General features: G+C 45.8%; 1 protein-coding gene across 2 annotated transcripts in view; it reads right to left on the reverse strand.

Annotated features, from left to right (window-relative positions):
* Positions 1–11,485: 11,485 nt before the first annotated feature.
* Positions 11,486–22,277, reverse strand: part of PDE6D (phosphodiesterase 6D) — a 52,805-nt gene continuing 42,013 nt past the window's right edge. Inside the window, exons 2-5 of one of the 2 annotated variants that reach the window (XM_007462747.1) lie at positions 15,480–15,568; positions 14,804–14,929; positions 13,972–14,077; positions 11,486–12,088 (exon numbers count right to left, since the gene is read on the reverse strand). In XM_007462747.1, coding sequence (XP_007462809.1) covers positions 12,007–12,088; positions 13,972–14,077; positions 14,804–14,929; positions 15,480–15,568 — 403 coding nt within the window. In that variant the 3' untranslated portion in view covers positions 11,486–12,006. The remainder of the gene's footprint in view (positions 12,089–13,971; positions 14,078–14,803; positions 14,930–15,479; positions 15,569–22,277) is intronic. The other variant, XM_007462748.1, reaches the window with a different exon arrangement.

A 22,277-nucleotide genomic window follows, 5' to 3' on the forward strand; every position in this document is an offset into this window, starting at 1 on the left:
AGGAATGCCTGCTCCCAGACTTCTCACTACTTGCTCCATGTTAGGCCTCAGTACTAATGTTATTTCCCCAGAGAGGCCTTCCCTAGTCCCCAGTTCTCTCCTTGGCCGCACAGCAATTCTCATACAAGCAATGTGAGCTTGTATATTTACCTGTTTGTGTGCTTTTTGGTTGTCCCCCACTGAGGTCAGGGGCCACTTCTTACTCACCAAGTTTTCCTGCACATGGTAAGTATTCTGTCCATTCCATTCATTTGTTCATTCATCCCTCCACTCGCTTATTTACTAAATGCTCTGTCTGTGCCAGGCACTGTTCTAGGCTCCAGAGATCCAGAGAGGAGCAGGAAAGCCAAAGCAGGACACCTCCTGGTGGTGGGATGGCATTCCACACCTCATCTCTCCCACACTTGTGGTTTCTGCCAGGCACCCATGTTCTGGGAGAGCCTCACCCTTCACGGGAGCTGGAGCCTGTGGAGTGTGGAGTGAGGATGCAATGTGGAGGCCCCAGGCTGCCCGTGTCCCCTTGAGCTGTCCCCTAACTGCTGAATCAAGGCCAGACCAAGGCTTTGGTACCAGGGGCCCTCTGACCCTGTGTGCCCATCCCACGTGCCCTGCCAGGCTGGGCTGCTGGGCCCTTGAGGCAAGACCAGATGTTCCTTGTCCTGCTGCCCAGGGCGGCTCATCCTGAGGATGTTCCCCAGGCCCTAGAGGGGGCCTAGAGGCGGTCTCCAAGGCAGGGGAAGGGGTCTAGGAAGACCACATAACAGACGACATATGGAGCTGGGATCAGGTGTAACCCAGTTTGGAACTATAACCCCCAAACCCCCCAGAAAGGAGGACAGAAGCTTAGTTAGCCCTGGGCAGACACAGACATGCAGCCATGTTCGTATGGAGCAAGTAACTGAACTCTGTTGGGCCTCTATCTCCTTCTCTGCAGGAAGGGAATAATAGCATGAGGCATGTGCCATGGCCCAGAGCTGCCTTTCTGAGGGTCTCACGTCTGCGCTGACCTCCCGGGAAAGCTCCCCTTTCCCATCTGCACTGCCTCATACCGCCAAAGGTTTGGTCTGGAACAGCCCTTGTTGCCTTCAGCAGAACCCACTTTTCTCTAGTCCGGAGCTTAGTACACAATTTATCACTACCTGGGACCCTCAGGGCCCAGGGTCACCTTGATCCTACTCCTAACGTCCCCTCCAAGGGCAAAGACCGGGCGCCCAAGGAGCCCAAGTTGGAAGATTTGTGAGGAACAGGCGCCCTCTGGTGGGCAGAGGGAACTGCATGCGGCTCCCCTGCGTTCTGCTCAGTCCAGGAAAGAGCCCTTCAGTGGCCGCTGGACCTAGGAAACGCAGCCACAGCAACACCCAGCCCCCAGCAACATGAACTTCCTCCCTCTCTGTTGCTGGCACCTCAGTCAGACATGAAAGTCAGTGCTCATTTCCCAAGCCTTCCCTCTGGGCAGCTGATGGCCCATCTCAGGGGTCTGGTCCTACTTTTCCTGGAGGGGAGACCCCAGGCCTCCCCAGACAGAGCCAGAGCTGAGGCCAGGGTTGGCTCCTGTGGAGCCATGGACCTTCCCTGGGTTCTGGACCCCTGGGCTCCCTCTTGTTTAGTTCTGTTCAAAGGCTTCATGTGCAGAACACCCGCCTTGGGCAGGCCCAGCTTTTGGCTGTCTCTTGGCCCTATGGTAGGACGGCTCACAGTGGCTGCTGCCCTGAGTGCAGCCTTAGGGCCTTCAGCTGCTTGGAATTGGGGGTGGGGGTCGGGGCTTCCCAGCTGCACTCCCTGGAACTCTGAGCTGCCTGCCAGTCTGCCCCAGACCTGAGTGTCAGCATCTGGGGTCGCCTCTCCACAGCTCCACTGCTGGCCCAGGGGCCCAAAGCCCTCTTAGATCCAGTCCTACCAGGGCCCTGATGTCCAGCCTCCTCTGTGGCTTCCTGTGTCCTGGATGCAGGCCAGCCCTGCCTGCCTCAGGCCCCTGGCCACCCTGTGGTTCCCTCCTGGTGGAAGCTGCTTCAGGAGGATGAAAAGCCCGGTAACAGCTTTACTTGGGGCAGTCCAGTTCTGCAGTGTGGCTGCTTGTCCCTCCCAACCTCAAGCCTTTGAAGGCAAGGGCAGGGCTGTCCTCAGGTACCTCCTCTCCAGAGACCTCAGCCTGGGTCTGATCTGAGCTCAGAGAGATGATGAAAGCTCAAATTACGAAATGCGGCTGAAACATTCTAAGGCTGCCTGGGACACTGACCTTATATACTGGGTGAATGATGTGTGCATTATTTATGGAGAGGGCCTAGCAGCCAGTGGCTGGTGTGGATTCCATGAAGTCCTGGGCATAGCCAAGAACCCAGCTTGGAAGGGTGTATGCCCTCATGAGCTCTCCATCAAGCCTGCTGCCCATGGCAACAAGAAGTGCCAGGTGGTCATTTGAGACAAGCTCATTTCACAGGCACCCATGCTGGGGCCCAGCTGTGAGGCTCTTGGCAGGGAGCAGATCCCTTGCAGGAAGCAGATGCTGGTGAGAATTCCAGAAGGTACTGGGGACATCTGTTGTTTTTGCCACCAGCAGCCTTCACCCTTCTCTTGGCAATAATTTCCTGAAACTGTCCAGTTTGCCTCCTGGAGAACTTCCTCTCCCCCAATCATAATCATGCCCCACAGGCAGGATGTGACTCAGTCCTGGCCAATCAGTACCTGAAGCCTTCCCACCCCCCCATGCCTACTGATTGGCTCAGAGCTGGCACATGACCCAAGTTGATCCAATCAGAGTGAGCCCTGAGATCTTTGATTGAGTTGCTGGGAAGGGAACAAACTCGGGCCTGAGCCTTGAACTTCGGCAGCTGAGTGAGAAGCTGAGGCTGCAGCCCACACAGATAGGAGCAGAATTGAGCCAAGAGGAAGAGGAACCCTAAGTTCTGATGACATCGCTTGAGCCCGACTCCAGCAATGCCTGAAGCTAGAACAATCTCTGGACTTTTTAATTATACAAGTCAGTAAATTTCTTCCCAGCTTGGGCTGGTTCAGGGTGGGTTTTCTGTGGTCTCTGAGTCATACTAGGAAACAGGAGAATACAGGGCTCCAGGTTCCAGTCTCCAAGGCCAAACAGGCCTCCATGAACAAAGACAGCTTGAAGAGGGAGGAGCACATATGTATGGGGGATCGCTTCTCTGGTGTGGTTTCCAGGTTGAGAGGGAACAGAGGGAGGTGAATCAGCCTCAGAAGAGGCTGTGATGCTAGGTGTCCATCTCTCAGCAGGACTGCAGAGTACTGCTCCACTCATTCCCAGCCAGGGGGGAAGGGAGGGCCCAGGGTCATCTGAGCTGCCCCTCTTGCATCACCAGCCTGGAGCGCCCCCTTCCCTCATCTCTAACCCCAGTACTCTCTGGTCCTCTGATCTCCCAGGGACTCATTGAACTTCCAGTGTTCCCAGCTGTGCCTTATAGCCAAACAGTCTCATTGAACTAACTCAATTGCTCTGGGAGGCTCCTGGATAAGAGGTGAGACCCGTCATCTTTATGCAGCCTGGTGCCTCCCAACTGTCTCTCTGCCCCAAGTTGTGCCTGAGAGGTGAGATCCCCTGTTTGGAGAAGTGCTGGGCTAAACAGTGTTAAAAAATGTCTTCTTTCCACGGAACTCACTGGGTTTTTAATATACCAAAGAGTCACCAAGAATAAGGTTTAGCATGCAGCTCATCCCAAGTTTTTTTGACCTGGATTTTTTTCACAGAAAGCCTATTAACATATTGAAGGACAGTCATGTCTAGAAAAAGCTGATCTTGCACAGGGACCATCACCAGGGCTCAGGGAATATTTGCTGAACTAAGCAGACTTTGGGAAAGGATTCTTGGGAAGCGGTTCCACAGCCTGGCTCTTAGAGGCCTGCATGAGCCTCACGCAGGCTCCCTCGGCTGCAGGTGGTCAGGTGGTTGGAGGCCCTGTGCTCATGGCAGTGCCCTTTGTCAACACAGCCCAGGAGGTCACTGGTATCAGTAGGTTGAGGGACAGTAAAGGGTGGAAACTGATACAAACCTTTCTAGAAAGCATTTGACCCTACATATCAAGATTCACAAAATATTTACGTACTTTTCTGACAGAAATTCAGCTTCAATGCCATTCTGTAACCTAGGAAAACTTCTACCCCTTCTCACATAGTTATTCTCTGGGTCCTTTTTGCCAGTCTCCCTCCAATGTCCCAAGTCTGACTCTTGTGGTTTCCACTGGAGCCCGGGGCCGTGACCTGCTGGATAGCGATGCTGGGCAGTCACCTAGCCTTGAAGGGGCTGAGGAAGGGTGGGTTCCAGTCGCAGGAGGAAGTGACAGTGGTTTCTACAATTCTGACCCCTCTGTCAACATTGTCCCTGGTGAGCTGCTCTACTAGTCAGCCTCGCGGTGAGCATGTCTCGCCAGGAGAAGCTCATTCCTTTCCTTGGAGACAGTGTGGTCTGAATCCTTTTTTTTTTTCTTAGTGGTACGCGGGCCTCTCACTGTTGTGGCCTCTCCCCGTTGCGGAGCACAGGCTCCAGAAGCGCAGGCTCAGCGGCCATGGCTTACGGGCCCAGCCGCTCCGCAGCATGTGGGATCTTTCCGGACCGGGGCACGAACCCCTGTCCCCTGCATCGGCAGGCGGACTCTCAACCACTGCGCCACCAGGGAAGCCCCTGAATCCAACTTAAAGAAAGAATGTTAACTGATCTTGTCACCAAATGTGTCCCAGTATTAGGTGGGTGGGCTTTCTGTTATTTTCCTTCTCTGCTCGGGGCGCCTGCCAAAATCACCAACAGTCACTTGACTTTTTTTTTGTCTGTCTTGTGTCTTCCTCGCTGTGCGCGGGCTTTCTCTAGTTGCGGGCTTTCTCTAGTTGCGGCGAGCAGGGGCTACTCTTCGTTGTGGTGCGCAGGCTTCTCGTTGCGGTGGCTTCTTTTTTTTTTTTTTTTTTTTTGCGGTATGCGGGCCTCTCACTGTTGTGGCTTCTCCCGTTGCCGAGCACAGGCTCCGGACGTGCAGGCTCAGCAGCCATGGCCCATGGGCCTAGCCGCTCCGCGGCATGTGGGATCTTCCCGGACCGGGGCACGAACCCGTGTGCCCTGCATCCGCAGGCGTACTCTCAACCACTGTGCCACCAGGGGAGCCCATGCAGTGGCTTCTCTTGTTGCAGAGCATGGGCCTTAGAGTGATCGGGCTTCAGTAGTTGTGGCACGTGGGCTTTAGTAGTTGTGGCTCGTGGGCTCCAGAGCGCAGACTCAATAGTTGTGGCGCACGGGCTTAGTTGCCCTGCGGCATGTGGGATCTTCCTGGACCAGGGATCGAATCCATGTCCCCTGCATTGGCAGGAGGATTCTTAACCACTGCGCCACCAGGGAAGTCCCTTGACTTTTGAATGGTAGTCTCTTGTTATGCAATGACATTTTTCAGTGGGCACTCCCAGTGGCTACTTGACTCCCTGGGAGGCGGAGGAGGTGTTTGTGGACAGAGGCAAGGTTTTCCTCTGCAAATGATTGTGTGCCTCCTTCAAAACGCCACCAAATCCACAACTGAGCTCCCAGAATTCTGTGCCATAATGATATCATTTGAGCCTGGAAACGCTTGAGGATCACCACGGTCATAAAACCATTTCAAAATCATAAAACGTCTACTTTTAAGTAAACGTGAACCCTCCAAGAAAAACCTTAGCCTAATTCTACCAGATGCATTATAGATCGTTGCTAATACAAGCCAATTAAAAGAGTAATAGTCAGTAGACAATCTGCCAGAAGAGATAATGTGGATTACAATTCTGGCCAAGGGTTGGGCCCCAAGTACCCAATATGTATGACCAACAATGTACCATGAAAGAAAACTGATGACTATTATCAGCTTCTGTAATAACACAAAACAGTGAAATGAAATTCCAGTTCTGTAAATAGGTAGACCAATCATGTACGGCTTGATTATACAGGGGTGTCCTGTGCACCATTCAGAGAGCGTACTGTATAGCTTAAAATACACACTTTAGCCCAACACAAAAGTAATAATTATAATATATATGAAACATTCGAGTGACAATAATCTTGCTTATCCTCTTGTAATTGAGAGGAGTTATTTGGGGGATGATTTGAATAAACCAAGTCACTTATGAAGTCATTCTAAGAAATTTGAGTAAATGCCTTTTTTTTTTTTTTTTTTTTACTTTGAATACATTTCCTTCAATAAGTGCAACAATTTAAAAGCATTCCATGGTGGGGGACTTCCCTGGTGGCACAGTGGTTAAGAATCTGCCTGCTAATGAAGGGGACACGGGTTTGATCCCCGGTCCGGGAAGATCCCACATGCTGCGGAGCAACTAAGCCCATGCACCACAACAACTGAAGCCTGTGTGCCTAGAGCCCGAGCTCCGCAACAAGAGAAACCACCACAATGAGAAGCACGTGCCTCAAAATGAAGAGTAGCCTCTGCTCGCCGCAACTAGAGAGCCCGCGTGCAGCAACGAAGACTCGACACAGCCAAAAATAAATAAAATAAAATAAATAAATTAAAAAAAAATAGAAACATTCCATGGGGGACTTCCCTGGTGGTCCAGTGGTTAAGACTCTGCGCTCCCAATGCAGGGGGCCTGGGTTCAATCCCTGGTTGGGAACTAAGATCCCGCAGGCCACACAGGGTAGCCAAAATAAATAAATAAAATTAAAAAAAAAAAAAAAGCATTCCATGGAACCAAAGGCTGTCTCAGAGTTCAGAGCTGGGTGGTCAATATGCATTTGATGCTACTGCTGCCAGTGATGTTTGTGTGAGTGTGGTTTCTTTTCTTTTTTAAAAATTTATTTATTTATTTATTTATTTGGATGTGCTGGGTCTTAGTTGCAGCATGCGTGATCTTTTGCCACATGCGGGATCTAGTTCCCTGACCAGGGATTGAACCCAGGCCCCCGAGGTTGGGAGCACAGAAAACCACTGGGAAACCAGGGAAGTCCCTGCATGCGTGTTTCTAACCCTCTGAAAGGCATAATTTTAAACTAAGGGCTTTATCAGAGATCCCCAAATGCTCTCTGTTTACAGTAATCTTTGTGTCTCAGCAATTTTTTTCACGGTGCAACTAGGTCAAAACAAATAACTAACAATTCTACTTAAGTAGTTAGGTCCAAACAACTTATTAAGTATCTATGTCCTAACTTAGTAGCTGTTGTATTATTTTGGAAAAAGAAAAGCCACATAGATTTAGAGAAAAAAATATTTTTATTTCATTTATCATCACAGTGACTTACTAATGGAGTGTGTGTGCCTGTTGAGCACTGCACAGCTTCTCAAACCTGGAATCAGATTGGACACCATTCCCCTCATTTCCTGTTCATGTTGATTTTGAGCACTGTATGACAGATGTCCCATATCACTGCATTTCCTTAAAAAACTAAAAGATCCTATGGCACCCCTGTGAACTTGCTGAAGTGCCCTGGGGTGCCTCGGTGCATGGTTTGGGAACCAAATATATTTACCAGATTTCTGCTTCTCAGTCCACTGTATTGCATCCCTCAGTTTATTCAAAGCTATAGTTGAAGCTGCTCAGTTTCAGACCAAATAAAAGCACCAAAAAGAACTGCTAAGCCATTTAATGTTTTTACTTTGAGGACCATTTAAACAGTGCATTTTGAATGCTGTAAAACAATTACCAGGTCACTAGCAAGAAATTCTAAAAATAAACTCGACAATACCCAGGAATTGGTGAGCAGATGCACATCCTGGGGCTTTCTGGTTGTGATGTGAAGGATAAGTCACAAGGGGAGGCCATGCCATCAGCTAGACTGGCCCCAGATGGATATAGGAACTGCGGCCGGGGTGGTAGGGATGGAGGACACTATAGGGGAGATGGTTATGAAGCAAGTGAATAGGCCTCCGTCTACTGGATGGCTGGGCAGCCGACCCTCCCCACTAACCTCTAGGAAGTTCTCATCTTTCCCCCACACCTGGGCAGATGTTTCTATCCAGCCTTTCCATCCAGGCCTGAGGGGTGGGGGAAAGCGAGGACATCAGCACCGGGCCTCTTTGCCCTGCTTCCTCCCCTCCATCCTTTTCAGGGTGGAAGGGGAGGCTGTCACTCCTCCCATAAGGCAGGGCCTTCCCTGTCATACCCTGAGTCCTTTGTAGTATCAAGTGTGGCACATCTGGTTCTTACTTTGTTGATGATAGATTAAGGGATTTAAAAAATCTTTTCCTTTGAGTAAATCCTGGCTTTCCAGACTGCTGACTTGCTGGGGACTCGTCAATCCTGTTTTGGGGTCAAAAGCTGAATGCTGACTTCTTTCCGTTTCTTCACCTCCTCATTTCAGACATGCTGCCCTTGCACTGTCCTGTTTCCTTCAGAGCACTAATTACTATCTGAAATTATCTGCTTTCTGTCTCCTCTCATTAGAATCTAATGGTAGGGACTTCACTCATCTTGTCCAACAAGTGTCTGGTACATAAAAAGTGCTCAATAAATATGCATGCAGTGAATGTATAATGCTTAAGGAATTTGTACAAGTGGGAATTCCCTGGTGGTCCAGTGGTTGGGACTCCGAGCTACCATTGTAGGGGGCATGGCTTTGATCCCTGGTTGGGGAACTAAGATCCTGCATGCTGCGAGGTGCGGCCAAAAAAAAGAGAAGAATTTGCACAAGCATTTTCTCAATACATAATAGCTAAAAAAAAAAAAAAATCCCAAATCCACCAACAAACATTTTAGGGACAAGGCAGCTGGAAGAAAATGGAAGAGCCTGCAAAGGGGCAAGGAGCAGACACTCAGCAAAGGGGCTCCCAGAGTCCCAGCAGATAAAGCAAGAAGGACTGGACGGGGGCAGTGGCTCAGTGGAGTTCACTGATGCCTCGAAGGAGAGGAAGCCACAGGCCAGAGCCAGAAAGCCGTGGGTTGAGGAGTCAATGAGAGGTAGGGGGTGCAAAGAGTGAGTGGAGACAATTCCGAGAGGTTTGAATCTGTAGAGAAAGAAAAGGAGGGAGCGGGAGCTGAAGGCCATGCAGGATTGAAGGAAAGCCTTATTTATAAAAGCTTATTTTTTTTAGGGCAACTTGAACATATTTTGTAGGCTGAGAGTTAAAAGATCCAGAGAAGAGAGGGCTTTCCTGATTTTTCTGAACTGCATGTAATTTCTTCTTCCTTTAAATGCCCACCTTGTCCTTCTCTTACGGCAGGCACTTATAATTGCTCAACTAGGGACAAAGCTCAGGAAAGGCATGCCTGTGCCTCACACGACATCTTACTGATACACATAACAGGCCTGTAAGTGTGGCCTGAATGTGGCTAGATCCTCTTCCGTAGACTGTGATTCCTCCACCCCCTCATGCCCAACCAGGGCCAGACTCAGTGCTTCCCCAAGTGCTCCATCACAGAAGTCACTCAGCACACTGCCCAGTAACACAGATGGGAAGATGGACGAGACTGTTTACTCACATCACACAGGAAACCTTAAGCAAAACTCTCTAAATAGAAATCTATGTTTGACAGATCCTCTAAGTTCTCCCAAGTCTTTCTCAAAGGCCATGCTGCCTGGGATTCTTCTGTCCTCTCCTCTGAAGACTCTAAAGTTCCTCTTGATTGCCCTGAGCAACTGAAAGCTTCCCCTCACTGGCACAGGGCAGAACTGGGACCACCCTTTGTTCCTTAAGCATGCTTGGAGATCTCAGTTTATCTTACGGCCACCAGTGTACACAGGTATGTCTCTAATATTCACTAAATGCCTCTACCGGTATTTCAAAATACGGTCCACAGAACACCTGTAGCAGAATCACTTGGGGTGCTTCCATAGGCAGATTTCTGGGACCCACACATACTGAGTCGGGATCTCTGGGTGTGGGCAGGTGCCACAGATGTTTGAGAACAAGTGGCTGTACACTGTGCCAGGCCTGATCTGTATGCTTCTCCTTCCAATAACATTTTGTGGCCTTTAATATATGCACAAACCCTCCAGATTTTCAGGCATTTGGACCAGCACCCACCCTACAAGGGCTGACCTTAACCTACCTAGGGCCCTGGTCCCTGCAGCTCCCGTGTCCTCCCTCTCCTTTTGCCTGACTTCTTCCCTGGCCTCTTCCCACTTCCCTTCTCCTCCCACCATAGCATTCAGCCATCCTCCCCATCAGCTCAAATCCCACCCGCGCTTGGAACCCCTTGATCAGTATTGTGCCTGAAGCACACGCTTCTTTTGTCTTGCTTGTTTCATGATAAAATGAGCAATTTTGCCTGAGCACACGTACCTGGAGAGATGGCAAGCTTCTAAGAACGACTGGACTACGATTCTTTTTGTTTTTCTCAGAGCGGCTAGCAAAGAAGTGTGTCCCTGACTGTTGGCTGGGTGAGTGAGTGCAGAAGGGCAGTGAAGGAGGTCTAACCGGGTGGAGAAGCCTTCCCTGGGAAGTCCTTTCTCCATCAGAATGTGTCCAGGCCCCTGACAGCCTTCCCTGATGGGACTCTGGGGAGAAGATATAGTCCAGGAAAAGGGAAGGAGACAGGTTCGCTCTGAGAAAAGACATGGCAGTTCTGGAAAGCAAAAGAAAAGTTTGACTCACTTTTACCTTGTTTTTTTTTTTTAATCCAACCTTTGGTATTTAAAAATTAGCTTCTGAAGGTAACAGACCTAGCGTGAAGAATGGAGTCATCACTGCAAGGTGGCGATGCGTGCACACTGCAAGGTGGCGATGCGTGCACACTGCAAGGTGGCGATGCGTGCACACTGCAAGCGCAGTCTTCTCCCCGCCACCCGCATACGCAAGCAGGCCCCCTGCAGTAACAGATGGAAGGAGAGCAGCAATCTAGGAGCAGGGGCGACACCTAGGAGACCCCAGCTCTCGGTGTATTTTCCCTCCTCTGGCCTCAGACCTTACTACAGGAGGAACCAGAAAACTTTTAATTGCTGGTATTTTATAAAGGACAGTGAGAGCTACTGGTAGCTCAGAGGTAAGTTCCTGAAACAAAGCCCTTTTCAGTTTTCTCTCTATCGTCAGACTTGGAAGCACTGCAGATGTAACTACTTCTCTGCCACACGGGCTTCCTCCGACCACCGGTTTTAAGGCCTCTCAGCATCCCACCCCATCCTGGATGCCTTCCCATTGTTCTCCAGTTGAGTTTAGGGAGATCTTTTCTTCATTTTGTAACTTCTAGTCTCTCATTTAGGAATAAGAGTCCTTACTCTACCAACTTAGAACTGCTAACCTTTCTGGAAACTTCTTGAACAAATGCACATTATAAAAGAAGGGAAAAAGTTAAAAACAGTACAAACAAGCAGAGGGTGCATGTATGTTGTGGAAGAGAACCACGAAATATCACATCTAAAAGACAAATGTCAAGGTCATGGGTCTTGTTCAGGTATGTTGTACCTTCTTGGAAAGCAGCAACTGAAGCACTCAGGAACCACAAGATCTATCAGTTGATCTCTGGAGTAAAATATAGCTGTGATCCTACGGTCTGGTCTGTTAAATGTCTTTCTTCCCATCATGGAGCCAGGTTCACATTCCAAAAAAAGGAGAGATGAAAGCAATGCCATGCTAAAGACATAGGAATATTTTAATTCATATGTTTTAATTCACTATGTAACAATAATATCACAGTCTATTTTACAAGTTAAATGTATGAGAATGTATGAAATAGAAATGGTAGGAAAAAACTAAACGTGGTTCAGGAACTTGAATTTTTCCAAAACCAGGGGCCAAAGGAAGATAATGTTGCCTGCAGGGCCCAAGAAGGAGGCAGGGAGGGTGACGGGAACAGCTTGTGGTATGTGTTTGTCCCCATGTCTACTCCAAGAAGGAGTTGAGGCATGCCCTCTGCCCTGGTCTGGGATTGGGAGTTTAATCTGGTCAGTTGAAGATGGTGGCTTGAGAGAAAAAAGCCATCTGGTTACCTACACAGAGCTGGTCCCCTGGTGGCCGCAGGTGGGTTTTGCCGTAGAGGGAATTAGGGGTGGAAGTGTCAAAAATCAAATGTATAGAGGAAAAAAGTAAACAGTTTCCTCCTTCCCCCTAAAAAAATGAATTCTTGAAATGCACACATATTCTTCTCTCAAACGTAGAAAAGTCTCACTCTGGATGTGCTTACAAGAAGATCGTCGTCAAAAAACTTTGTCTCTATGATAACATTTCCACTATAAGTAAGAAGAGAGGGCGAAAGAGTGAGCGTGTTAGACAACAGATCTCATTTCCACAAAGTGGTTTCAATCTGGGTCTGCTGGGCCTGTGGACATGCACTCACCTATAACCTTGGATTGGGGATATTAAAATCTGTGTCCATATGGGGTTAGATGTCTAACATGACATTTAACTTATGTGACTAGGTAGGTCTTCTTCAAGTTCAGAAATCATAAGAGGGAGCATGTCTTAATCCACAGTATACCTAAGGCCCTTAGAGTGCTTTGCACACAGCAGTGCCTATAAATATGACTGACTTTCTGATTCACATGGAAACCTGCGGACGTATCTTTTCCTATAAAACTTACTCTGGTGGACAGCTGTGGGTTGGCCTGTCCTGCATCTATTCTCCTCACTTTGAGTAACAGCACTCTGTTCTTCTCTTGGGGAACCACCCTATCTCCAGTCCATGGGTCAACCAAGCGGCCCCGCCCTCTCCTGGCAAAGGGGTGGGCACAGGATGTAATTTGGGCCAATCAGACTCTCTTCCCTGAGCAAGATCCTTCCCACAGCTGCTCCTTGAGGAAACCATCCACAGTTCCTGCCACCTGCATCTTTCGAGTTTCTCAGGTCTCAGCCCTACCCTTTCAATGCTGTCCTGTAAGCCAGAGTCAGTTTCTATGGCTTATGGCTTAAGAACCCCAAACAATACACCTGTATTGTATACAGTGTGCAATTTCATTTTTCTTGGTGGTTATCTCAGTGTTTCCAAATCAAACTACTCTTGTACTAAGTTAAAGGCAACAGTGGTACTACTCCGGGGTTCTAAAAAGTAAGACATAACTTAAATAACCTAAATATGTTATCACAGACTTAGTGGTGTTAATACCTGAAAGAAATCAGGCCTGGACAAGAATAAGTCAAATAATGGTTAATAAAATCTAAAAAATGCCCTTCTACATATGACACTGTATTTTCCCAGGGTAATTAATATCCAGCAGATATCTTCTTGCTAGTAATTAATTATAAAATAGGTAAATAAGGAACTCAAGATCTGACTGGTTGATGGAATATAAAAATACCTACTATTATACAAATTAAAAATCTATTCAAGACTTATAAAATAAATAACCTCTATTTACAAATTCAATGTGGCTTTCATAAAGGACCTGTTTAAAGAGATGATCCTATATTGCACAATTATCTGTGTGAATGATTTGTTACTAGGCAATACTGCTAAAACTTTTAAAAGACTAAAATCTTTTCCCAAGAGAAAAATGGTAGGTAGGCAGTTATCGACTGACTTTTGGGGACAAAGGACAAACTAATTATTCTTTGAGCTGGAAGCATATCTATTAAAATTGTAAGCTAGTCTCTGAAAAACTATAACCAAACATTATCCTCTAAAACAGAATTAGGACTTTGCCAGATTCCACTGAAGGCCATTCAAACAAAGTACAGAGTACCAGAAGTTTGACAGTAAGGAAAGGGAGCCAATTAGCATAGACTTAATATATATTACATGCCAGTTTCCTTCCAGATCATCTCATTTTATCCTCACTATACCTCTGTGAGAGATAATTATTAATTCTACATTTAGAGAGGAGGAGAATAAGGCCCAGAGAGGTAAAGTACATTGTCCAAGATTACACAGCTAGTCATGGTTAATCAGGAATTTAGTCTAAAGGTTTAATCTGAAGTTTTTAATTCTTTCCATTCTATCACACTGTCTTTTTCACATGACAAAAGTCAGTAAGCTGTAACTTCGGATACCACTGGATACTCTTTTACCCTTGTTCTCAACCTAGACTGCCTGCCTGTTGAACGGGACCACGAGTCCCACGTGCCTGGAATTCCTGCTTCTAGACACCTCCACAGTTCCTGCGGCCCGCTCACTCACGTTAGCACGCTGGCTGGCATCATCTGGGACTCGGGCGCTGCCTCTATCAGGGACTGCCAGGTGTTTGTGGAGTTAGGGATCACAAAGCCAAACTCGAAGAACCATTCTGAAGGAAGAAGGAAAAGCAGGTGAGCTGGCGCCCTGGGCAGAGTCTCAGGGCTCCATGTCCCCATCCTTTAGGGCAAGCCTCTTCCTACCCCAGGAAGCACCACTGAAGCCATCAGAAACTTCCCAGGCCAGAGGCACAAGAAAAGACACGGAAGCCCCCTTCAGGCTGTGTCCCCTGAACCACACTAGAGACCTACTCCCTATGCTCTGGGATCTAAAGCACTAGGGCCAGCAATATTTTCTTAGCAGTAGGCTGGATGTAAATTATATAAATGGAAGTACAGAACAGGCCTTTTCACTTGGAATTTCACCTCTAAGACACGTATGTACACTCTTAGGCTTCATGGTAAAAACTCAATGCAGAGCGGCCTTGCCAGTCAAATCTGTACAAGACTGTATGGAGAGTACTGTACCAGGCCCTAACCAGCAGCTTCCTTGTGACTATGTTATAATACCACGCCAGTGACAAAGCAGGCACCAACCTCAGGCCCTCCAGGGTCAGTAACCCTTTTGTTGGGCTCAGAGCCCCTTGTACTTGCCAGCTTTGTTTTTGCTTCTTTTTGCCAGGGCTCCCCAGTCTGCCAGGGTGTAGGAACCCTATCACAAACTGAGTTGCAAAATAAATGTTATCAAAGCAGTGCTTTAGTTCACTGGGTCTTGACTTCTGTCCCTGTCCAGATTTTGTCCCTAAGCCCAGATTTCAGGCATGTTGGCAGCAGAATACCTTCTAGACATTGCCCTTTGAAGTAAACTTTTTGTTCCAGGCGGAATTTTTCCATTTGCTCTGCTGAAGAGAAGTTCAATTCTCGAGACACTGCCTTGCACTTGAGGATTTTCTTGGGAACACGGGCTAGTAAAGAAAAAGAAATATTGAAAGCATTTCTGGGAGCTTCTTAGAGATGATTTAGAGCATATATTATCTATGTTAAATTTCATAAAATGCCTTGGTAACAGAATTACACTTTAATTAAAGGCAGAGGTCCCAAACTGGTCCAGTGCATTTGACTGAAAGATCTTCAAGGAACAATAGATTTAGTGCATCTAAAGGCCTTACCCAGCTCCTCTTATCAGGAAAGGGGCTGAATGGGAACCTTCTTTCTATTCTGTTCCCTTGGTTTTTCTTTTATTTCAGGGAGATAAAAACACAAAGTTTCTTTCAGAAAAAAGTTGAGATCTTTGTATCTTTGGGTATGTTCTAATGCTAAAATTTCAGCACGAGGTGGGTTTTGGGAAGTAGGAGAAAGAAACATAAGAAAGAAACTAGACATCTCAGCACCACGTGGACTGACGTGCTATGCCTGCAGAGGCCCGTCCCCTGGTGGGTCTCCATTAACTCAGTTCCCTGATGCCTAGGCCTGCTCTGTGTCATCAGCCCTGTGCAGACAAAGGGTGGAAAGTACCTTCATGCTCCACTCCAGGGACTGACAGGTCTTCTGTTCCTTGCCAGAGTATCTTCCCTGTCTCAGCATCCCGAAGGTTCATCCAATTTCTGATCAATATATTAAGGAAAAACAAGGCACTGAAGTGACTCCTACTTTGTACTCTAGGTGTTTCAGATTTGCTCCTATCAACTATTATTTTTTAGCAAGTGGGCCTAACTGCTAAGTGCCAAGAAAGCAAATAAGAATGTGTAGGAGAGGGACTTCCCTGGTGGTTCAGTGGTTAAGACTTCATGTTCCCAATGCAGGGGGCCCGGGTTTGATCCCTGGTCAGGGAACTAGATCCTACATGCCGCAACTAAAGATCCCGCATGCGGCAATGAAGATCCTGCATGACGCAGCTAAGACCTGGCACAGCCAAATAAATTAATTTATTAAAAAAAAAAAAAAAAAGAATGTTTAGGAGAGTACAAAAGGCATTTAAAGGAAAAAGCAGAGACCCAGGGGAGATATTTTTTGTCTACAACATGAGAACTCAGACTGTACACATCTAGAAATTGCAAGAAAGAGGTAGAAAATGAACAGTGCAAAATTTAAAATTTTCCAACAGAATATGACCAGCCAAGATAAAAAACCTAAAGAAACAGATATGAGAGAAATTCCAGTAAATGACTCAGGCAGATTGCCCTACAGTGAAGATCACAGTCCATAAGCTTTACTCACAAGTCCAGACCTCTCAGGTAGCTTTTTAGTGGCCTGATCTTAAGAGCTTCTCATTTAAATATGAGAAGATAACCAAGGATCACTAGAAACTCAAGAAAGCATTTACTATGAAAGACAGACCAAAACAAAGAGGAAGAAAAGCAACTTAGAGGAAAAAAAAGACTACAGGGGAAGACACAAACTTTTAAAACTGAGCATTAAAAACAAACACAAAAACAACCAGCAAAACATAATCCTTACAGGGACTTCCCTGCCAGTCCAGTGGTAAAGAATCCGCCTTACAATGCAGGGGACATGGGTTCGATCCCTGGTCAGGGAACTAACATCCCACATTCTGCGGGGCAACTAAGCCAGTGCACCACAACTACTGAGCTCATGCACCTCAACTGGAGAGCCCGAGTGCCACAAACTACAGAGCCCACGTGCCCTGGAACCCACGCGCCACAACTACAGAGCCCACGCACCCTGGAGCCCATGCACCACAACTAGAGAGAAGCCCATGCACTGCAACAAAATATCCCACATGCCTCAATGAAGATCCCGTGTGCTGCAACTAAGACCCGAAGCAGCCAAAAAAACAAACAAACAAACAAACAAAAAACTTAAAAAAAACATAATCCTTATAAATACTGTACTAAAAATTGTATACCATTGAATTTTGTGTATTTTAGGTGATTTTTCTTTGGCTCAAGGTTACAACTTTTGAGACTGGTCAACTGATAATCTCTTTCAGTCAGAAAATGCCTTCTAACTTACATATTTATGTTTTCTTGTTTCTGTATTGCTCATCATACAATAAATGCATCAACAATACCAATTAAATAAAAAAGGTATGTTCAGAGGACAAAAAAAACTCTAGGAAAATATACATTTTGATAGCAGAACCAAACAACTCCACGCAAGGGTTGGAAGACAAAGTTGAGAGATTATTTCAGAAAGAAAAAGAAAAAGACTACAAGGATAGAAAACAGGAGAGAAAAGATGCAAAAACTGGACATCAGTACAAGAGGTTCAACATCTAACTAGCAGGAATTTGAGAAAGAACAGAAAACCCCAAGGAGAGGAAGTCATCAAACAAATGAATTCAAGAAAAGGTCCAGCAAGGGCCCAAGTCACATCATTGTGTACTTGCAGAACATCAAGGTTAAAGAGAAGCTTCCAGAGGGAAAATAAGTTGTTACGCAAAGGGTCAAAATCAGAATGAATGAGACTTTTCAAAAGGGACTCTGGAGGACAGAAAAAAATGGAGCAGTGCCTTTAAAATTCTCAAGGAAATGATTCCTAAAACTAAGAAAACCTTTACTTTCTCAAGAAACGAATGGTGGGCTTCCCTGGTGGTACAGTGGTTAAGAATCCGCCTGCCAATGCAGGGGACACAGGTTCGATCCCTGGTCCAGGAAGAGCCCAAATGCTGCAGAGCAACTAAGCCCGTGGGCCACAACTACTAGAGCCCACACAACTAGAGCCTGTGCTCCGCAACAAGAGAAGCCACCGCAATGACAAGCCTGCGCACCACAACGAAGAGTAGCCCCTGCTCTCTGCAACTAGAGAAAGACCGCAAGCAGCAACGAAGACCCAATGCAGCAAAATAAATAAATAAATAATTTAAAAAAAAAAGAAAAAAGAAACGAATGGTAACATGCTCCTTCAGAATGACAGGGAAGACCAAGGAAGAGGATGACACTGAATCGAGGAAGCAAGGGATCTAAAACAAGAGACAAGTAAAGGGGTCCTTAGAGTGATGTTGAAGGAGACCCCAAGACAATAGCTCCTTAGCAGGCCTGGAGGGTCACTGACTGGTCCAGGGTCCAGAAAGGACCAAGTCAGAACACTTAGGAAGAGATCTCTTTTTAAGAAGATGAAATTTGGACTTCCTGGGTGGCAGAGTGGTTAAGAATCCACCTGCCAATGCAGGGGACATGGGTTTGATCCCTGGTCCGGGAAGATACACATGCCACGAAGCAACTAAGCCGGTGCGCCACAAAGCAACTAAGCCCGTGCGCCACAACTACTGAGCCTGCACTCTAGAGCCTGCAAGCCACAACTACTGAGCCTGCACTCTAGAGCCTGCAAGCCACAACTACTGAGCCTGCGTTGCTGCAACTACTGAAGCCTGCACACCTAGAGCCCGTGCTCCACAAGAGAAGCCACTGCAATGAGAAGCCCACGCACTGCAATGAAGAGTAGCCCCCACTCGCCACAACTAGAGAAAGCCCGCACACAGCAATGAAGACCCAGTGCAGCTAAAAAAACCCAAAAAATTAAAAGATGAAATTTAAAAAAAAAGATGAAATTCATAGAAGATCTAATGTGTTTATATGGAAAGAGGATTTATTCAGTTAGGGGAGATTTGGGGGTCACATCAGTGAGAAGTATAGAAAATTGAAGCAAATGAATTAAAAAACCAAGACAATTATTAACATCAGGGAAAAAATCAAAGGTGGTACTGGGAGAAAGCAGTAGTCACATTATACTACATGGCTTCATTGCAAACAGTGTTGATGTAATGATAATAAAAACACAGGCTATGGATCCAATACAATTATCCTGGGAGGATGGGGGAAGGAGAAGAGAGTGTATGTGTGATTAAGCATAAAGTGTTGAGAAAGAACAAAACTCATTTCCATTGGGGGAAGTTGATAAATAATGCCCAAAACGGAAACATTAAGACATAACCACAGTGTGCCATTTAGAAATATCCAGATTAATTCCAAATAAATCAGCTAGAAAGAACTGAAAATAGTTTTCTCTGGGGAGTAGAAAATAGGAATGGGAGCACATGGAATGCTGTTCTTCATTAGAAACTGGGTAAAACTATGACTTTAAATGATGTACACATACAACTTTGATAAAGACTGAATTTAAAAAGATAGTCCCAAGTTATTTTGTCTTTGTTTTTAAAAACAATGAACAAATCATTAAAGGAAAATGAAATTAATATTCTCCACGCATGCTGGCTGAGCCTGAGAAAGATGGTTAATATGTGTAAAGACACTGAGCTTCAGAGAGATACAGTTTACATGCCTTATTTTTTTTTTTTGCTGTCTAGCAACCAAACCTTCTTCCCAACCAGCACCCTGCAGCCTCCTTTCCCCCATGGGAGGCAGTGACTGCTTTGCACTAGAAGATCCAGATCCTTCTCTCCTGGTCATGGTGCAGCTGGGGGCAAGCATGTGACCTAGGCTTGGACACCTGGGGCCCTGAAGCTGTAGTCACACAAGGATTTGAGGAAAAGTCAGCATTTCTTCAGGGTGGGGCAGCAGATAGTGCCAACCCCACCTTTTCTGCAGTGTTTCCCCTGTTCCTCCAACTGCAGTCAGTTCTGAAAGCACCAGAGAGGCTTTGAGGGCCTTTCCCATTGTTTGGTAGCTTGCAGTGAAGAACCCTGAACAACACAGTTGATTAGCATCATTAGGTACTTAATGGTACTATATTTAACCCTCTGGAGAGATTCTTTCTAAGTTTTGCTGCTATATAAAAAAAAGTCACAAAAGAGAACCAAGGGTTATCCAGTAGTGTGCCTTGAATGTGATGGGTACCCTAAGCTTCCTATGCCCTTGGTCTGCTTGTGCACTGTCCCCGGACATGAACCCACCATTGCTTTGAAGTTGTGTTGGTTGTGCTACTCTCCTCTCTCTGCGTGTAATCCTAACAAACCCTCCTTATATGCTCACTGTATTGCTGAATACTGCTGCTCTGCTGTACCTACGTGGTTTTCTCTCCTCTGTTTCATATTTCTACACTCCACTTTTTTTTAACAACTAAATCCAAAAGCAAGTCAAAAGTATCCATACTTGCTTAGGCCATGTCTTACAATTCTAATTACTACACATATTCTTTTTTTTTTTTTTTTTTTTACACATATTCTTACCCATTCTAGAGTCTCCATATATTAAGAGAAAGCTTCCCCAACTGGAGAGATAAAACAACAGATACTACTGCTCTAGCAAGTCCACGCTGAGCACTGATCTAAACAGGACTGCCTTAGACATTTAAGCCCAAGGTTTTCAGAAGACACAGTACTTATTTATTCAACCTGCTGTGTACACGTTTTTTATTCTTTTTCTACAGATAGTCTCTTATGTACAAATACAGCCACACTGGACACCAAACTTTCGTAAATTAAATAACAGAATTAAAATTACTTCTAAAGTTCCAGGCTCACAGGCAAGTAGGACATTCCAGCAAAACTACTGCAAGAAAAGCCTTGGGGAAGGGGTTCTCCCCACAAAGCAACAGATGGATCAGACCTAGTAGCTTCTAGAAAAAGCATTACTACCCCTGGCCCAAGTCAGCAAAGAAAAGTCTGGGACCAGGACTTACTCTTCAATCTGTTAGGGGATGAAAAGAAAACAGCCTTAGAGTATTCTCTCTGACAGTTAGTGGATAGTGAATTTAAGTTTCCTCCATTTTATAACAAGAGAGAGAGGCTGCTTAAAAACACATGGTTTGTCTAATATAAGCATCTCTTCTCTTTATAAATAATCAGATTAAGGACTTAATTATCTTTTTGGGAAATATAGTAAAAAAAAAAAAAAAATCTTTGGCCAATTCAACAATTAGGCAGTTCCTGCATGTACCCTAATCAGATATGTGGTCTGGTATGATTTAGGTGCAGTCCAGTGCAGGAGCTGGGGACAGACCTCAGGTAGAGAAGGCAGTTGGTGGTGGAGTGAGAAGGGAAGGTGTGGGGATTGGAAAAAACCAGTTAGATGAGTGGGGTACTAGGTAAATAGACACTATCTATTAGTGTCTATATCATGTGCTTCATTTCATAATCCTAACAAAAACCTATGAGATTTTAGCTTCAGTAAATAATACAACATTAGGGAAATATAACAGAGCTCTATCCAGTGATGCTGGGATGGAGGCTACTTAGAGCCCCTCCAAGTTCTGTGATTTTAGGAGTGAAAAGGAAGGCTCTTAGTTCACGATAGAGATGCAGTCATTTGGGAACAGCTTTCTAAATCATAAAAATACAAATCCATGATAGCCTATCAGTAAAAAGAAATAAAAGTTATTGAGGTAAGTGTCTTAAAATAATAACAATGTGAAAAATTGGCCCACATTAGAGGAAGCATATTTGGCTGAAAATGTCGGAAATGAAAGGCAAGCTCTGATGACTGATCATCATCCTGCTGAGAACATTTTTGTTTTAACAGCTTTTTGCCAACCAGATTTTTAAAAGAAAAAGAGCCTGAGTTTTAAGACTCAAAGGTCAAGTCACTTCCAATCTTGAGAGAGGAGAGGATTAGGTAGACAAGCTTTAAGGAGTGGGGGCTGGAGGACTATTTATAAATACCACCTTCTGGGTCAGCCAGGTCTTTTCTCATTTAAAAGCTCCCTGGTGATTTATGTGCAGGATGAGCACAAAGGAATGCTCGTTACTAAGGGAGCCTCTGCTTGGAAGAGAGCTGTCCCTGGTAGCCGCTATTTGGAACTAGGCAGGCAAAAGAAGCACTCATACATAAAAGTAAGAGCAGCTTAAAAATAAGCTTCAGAGCAAAAGCAATAGTTTGTAAAGTATTAAGCCTCAGAAGGGTAACAAAGGAAAGAAACTAAGACAAACATTATGGAAGGATGAGAGACACTTGGCTCAACATGTGGTCTGGTATGATTTAGGTGCAGTCCAGCGCAGGAGCTGGGGACAGACCTGAGGTAGAGAAGGCAGTCGGGAGGTGGTGGTGGAGTGAGAAGGGAAGGTGTGGGGATGGTGGAGTGAGAAGGGAAGGTGTGGGGATTGGAAGAAACCAGTTAGATGAGTGGGGTACTAGGTAAATTTCCTCCAGAGATGTGAATGCAGGAACTGGGATAAAAAGACTTAAAATACTTTGTAACAATTATCTATAGAGGCATTTTGGAAGGAGTACACTGGCACTTGGGAGCCTTAATTAGTTTCAAATGGAAATTGTCAATATCAATTTTTATATATTAAGCAGAACACATTCACTGTACATGCCAGTACCTCACTGGCCAGTTGAGGGAGGAAGAAAGAATGAATGAGATTAGGGGAAAGGAAGAGAATGAGAAAGGGAATGGGGAAGGCAAAGAGGGTAAAGAGGAAAGAAACACAGAACACACACAAACAGGGAAAGA

The sequence above is a fragment of the Lipotes vexillifer genome, unplaced genomic scaffold, assembly GCF_000442215.2.
Source record: "Lipotes vexillifer unplaced genomic scaffold, Lipotes_vexillifer_v1.1 scaffold860, whole genome shotgun sequence".
Lineage (NCBI taxonomy): Eukaryota > Metazoa > Chordata > Mammalia > Artiodactyla > Lipotidae > Lipotes > Lipotes vexillifer.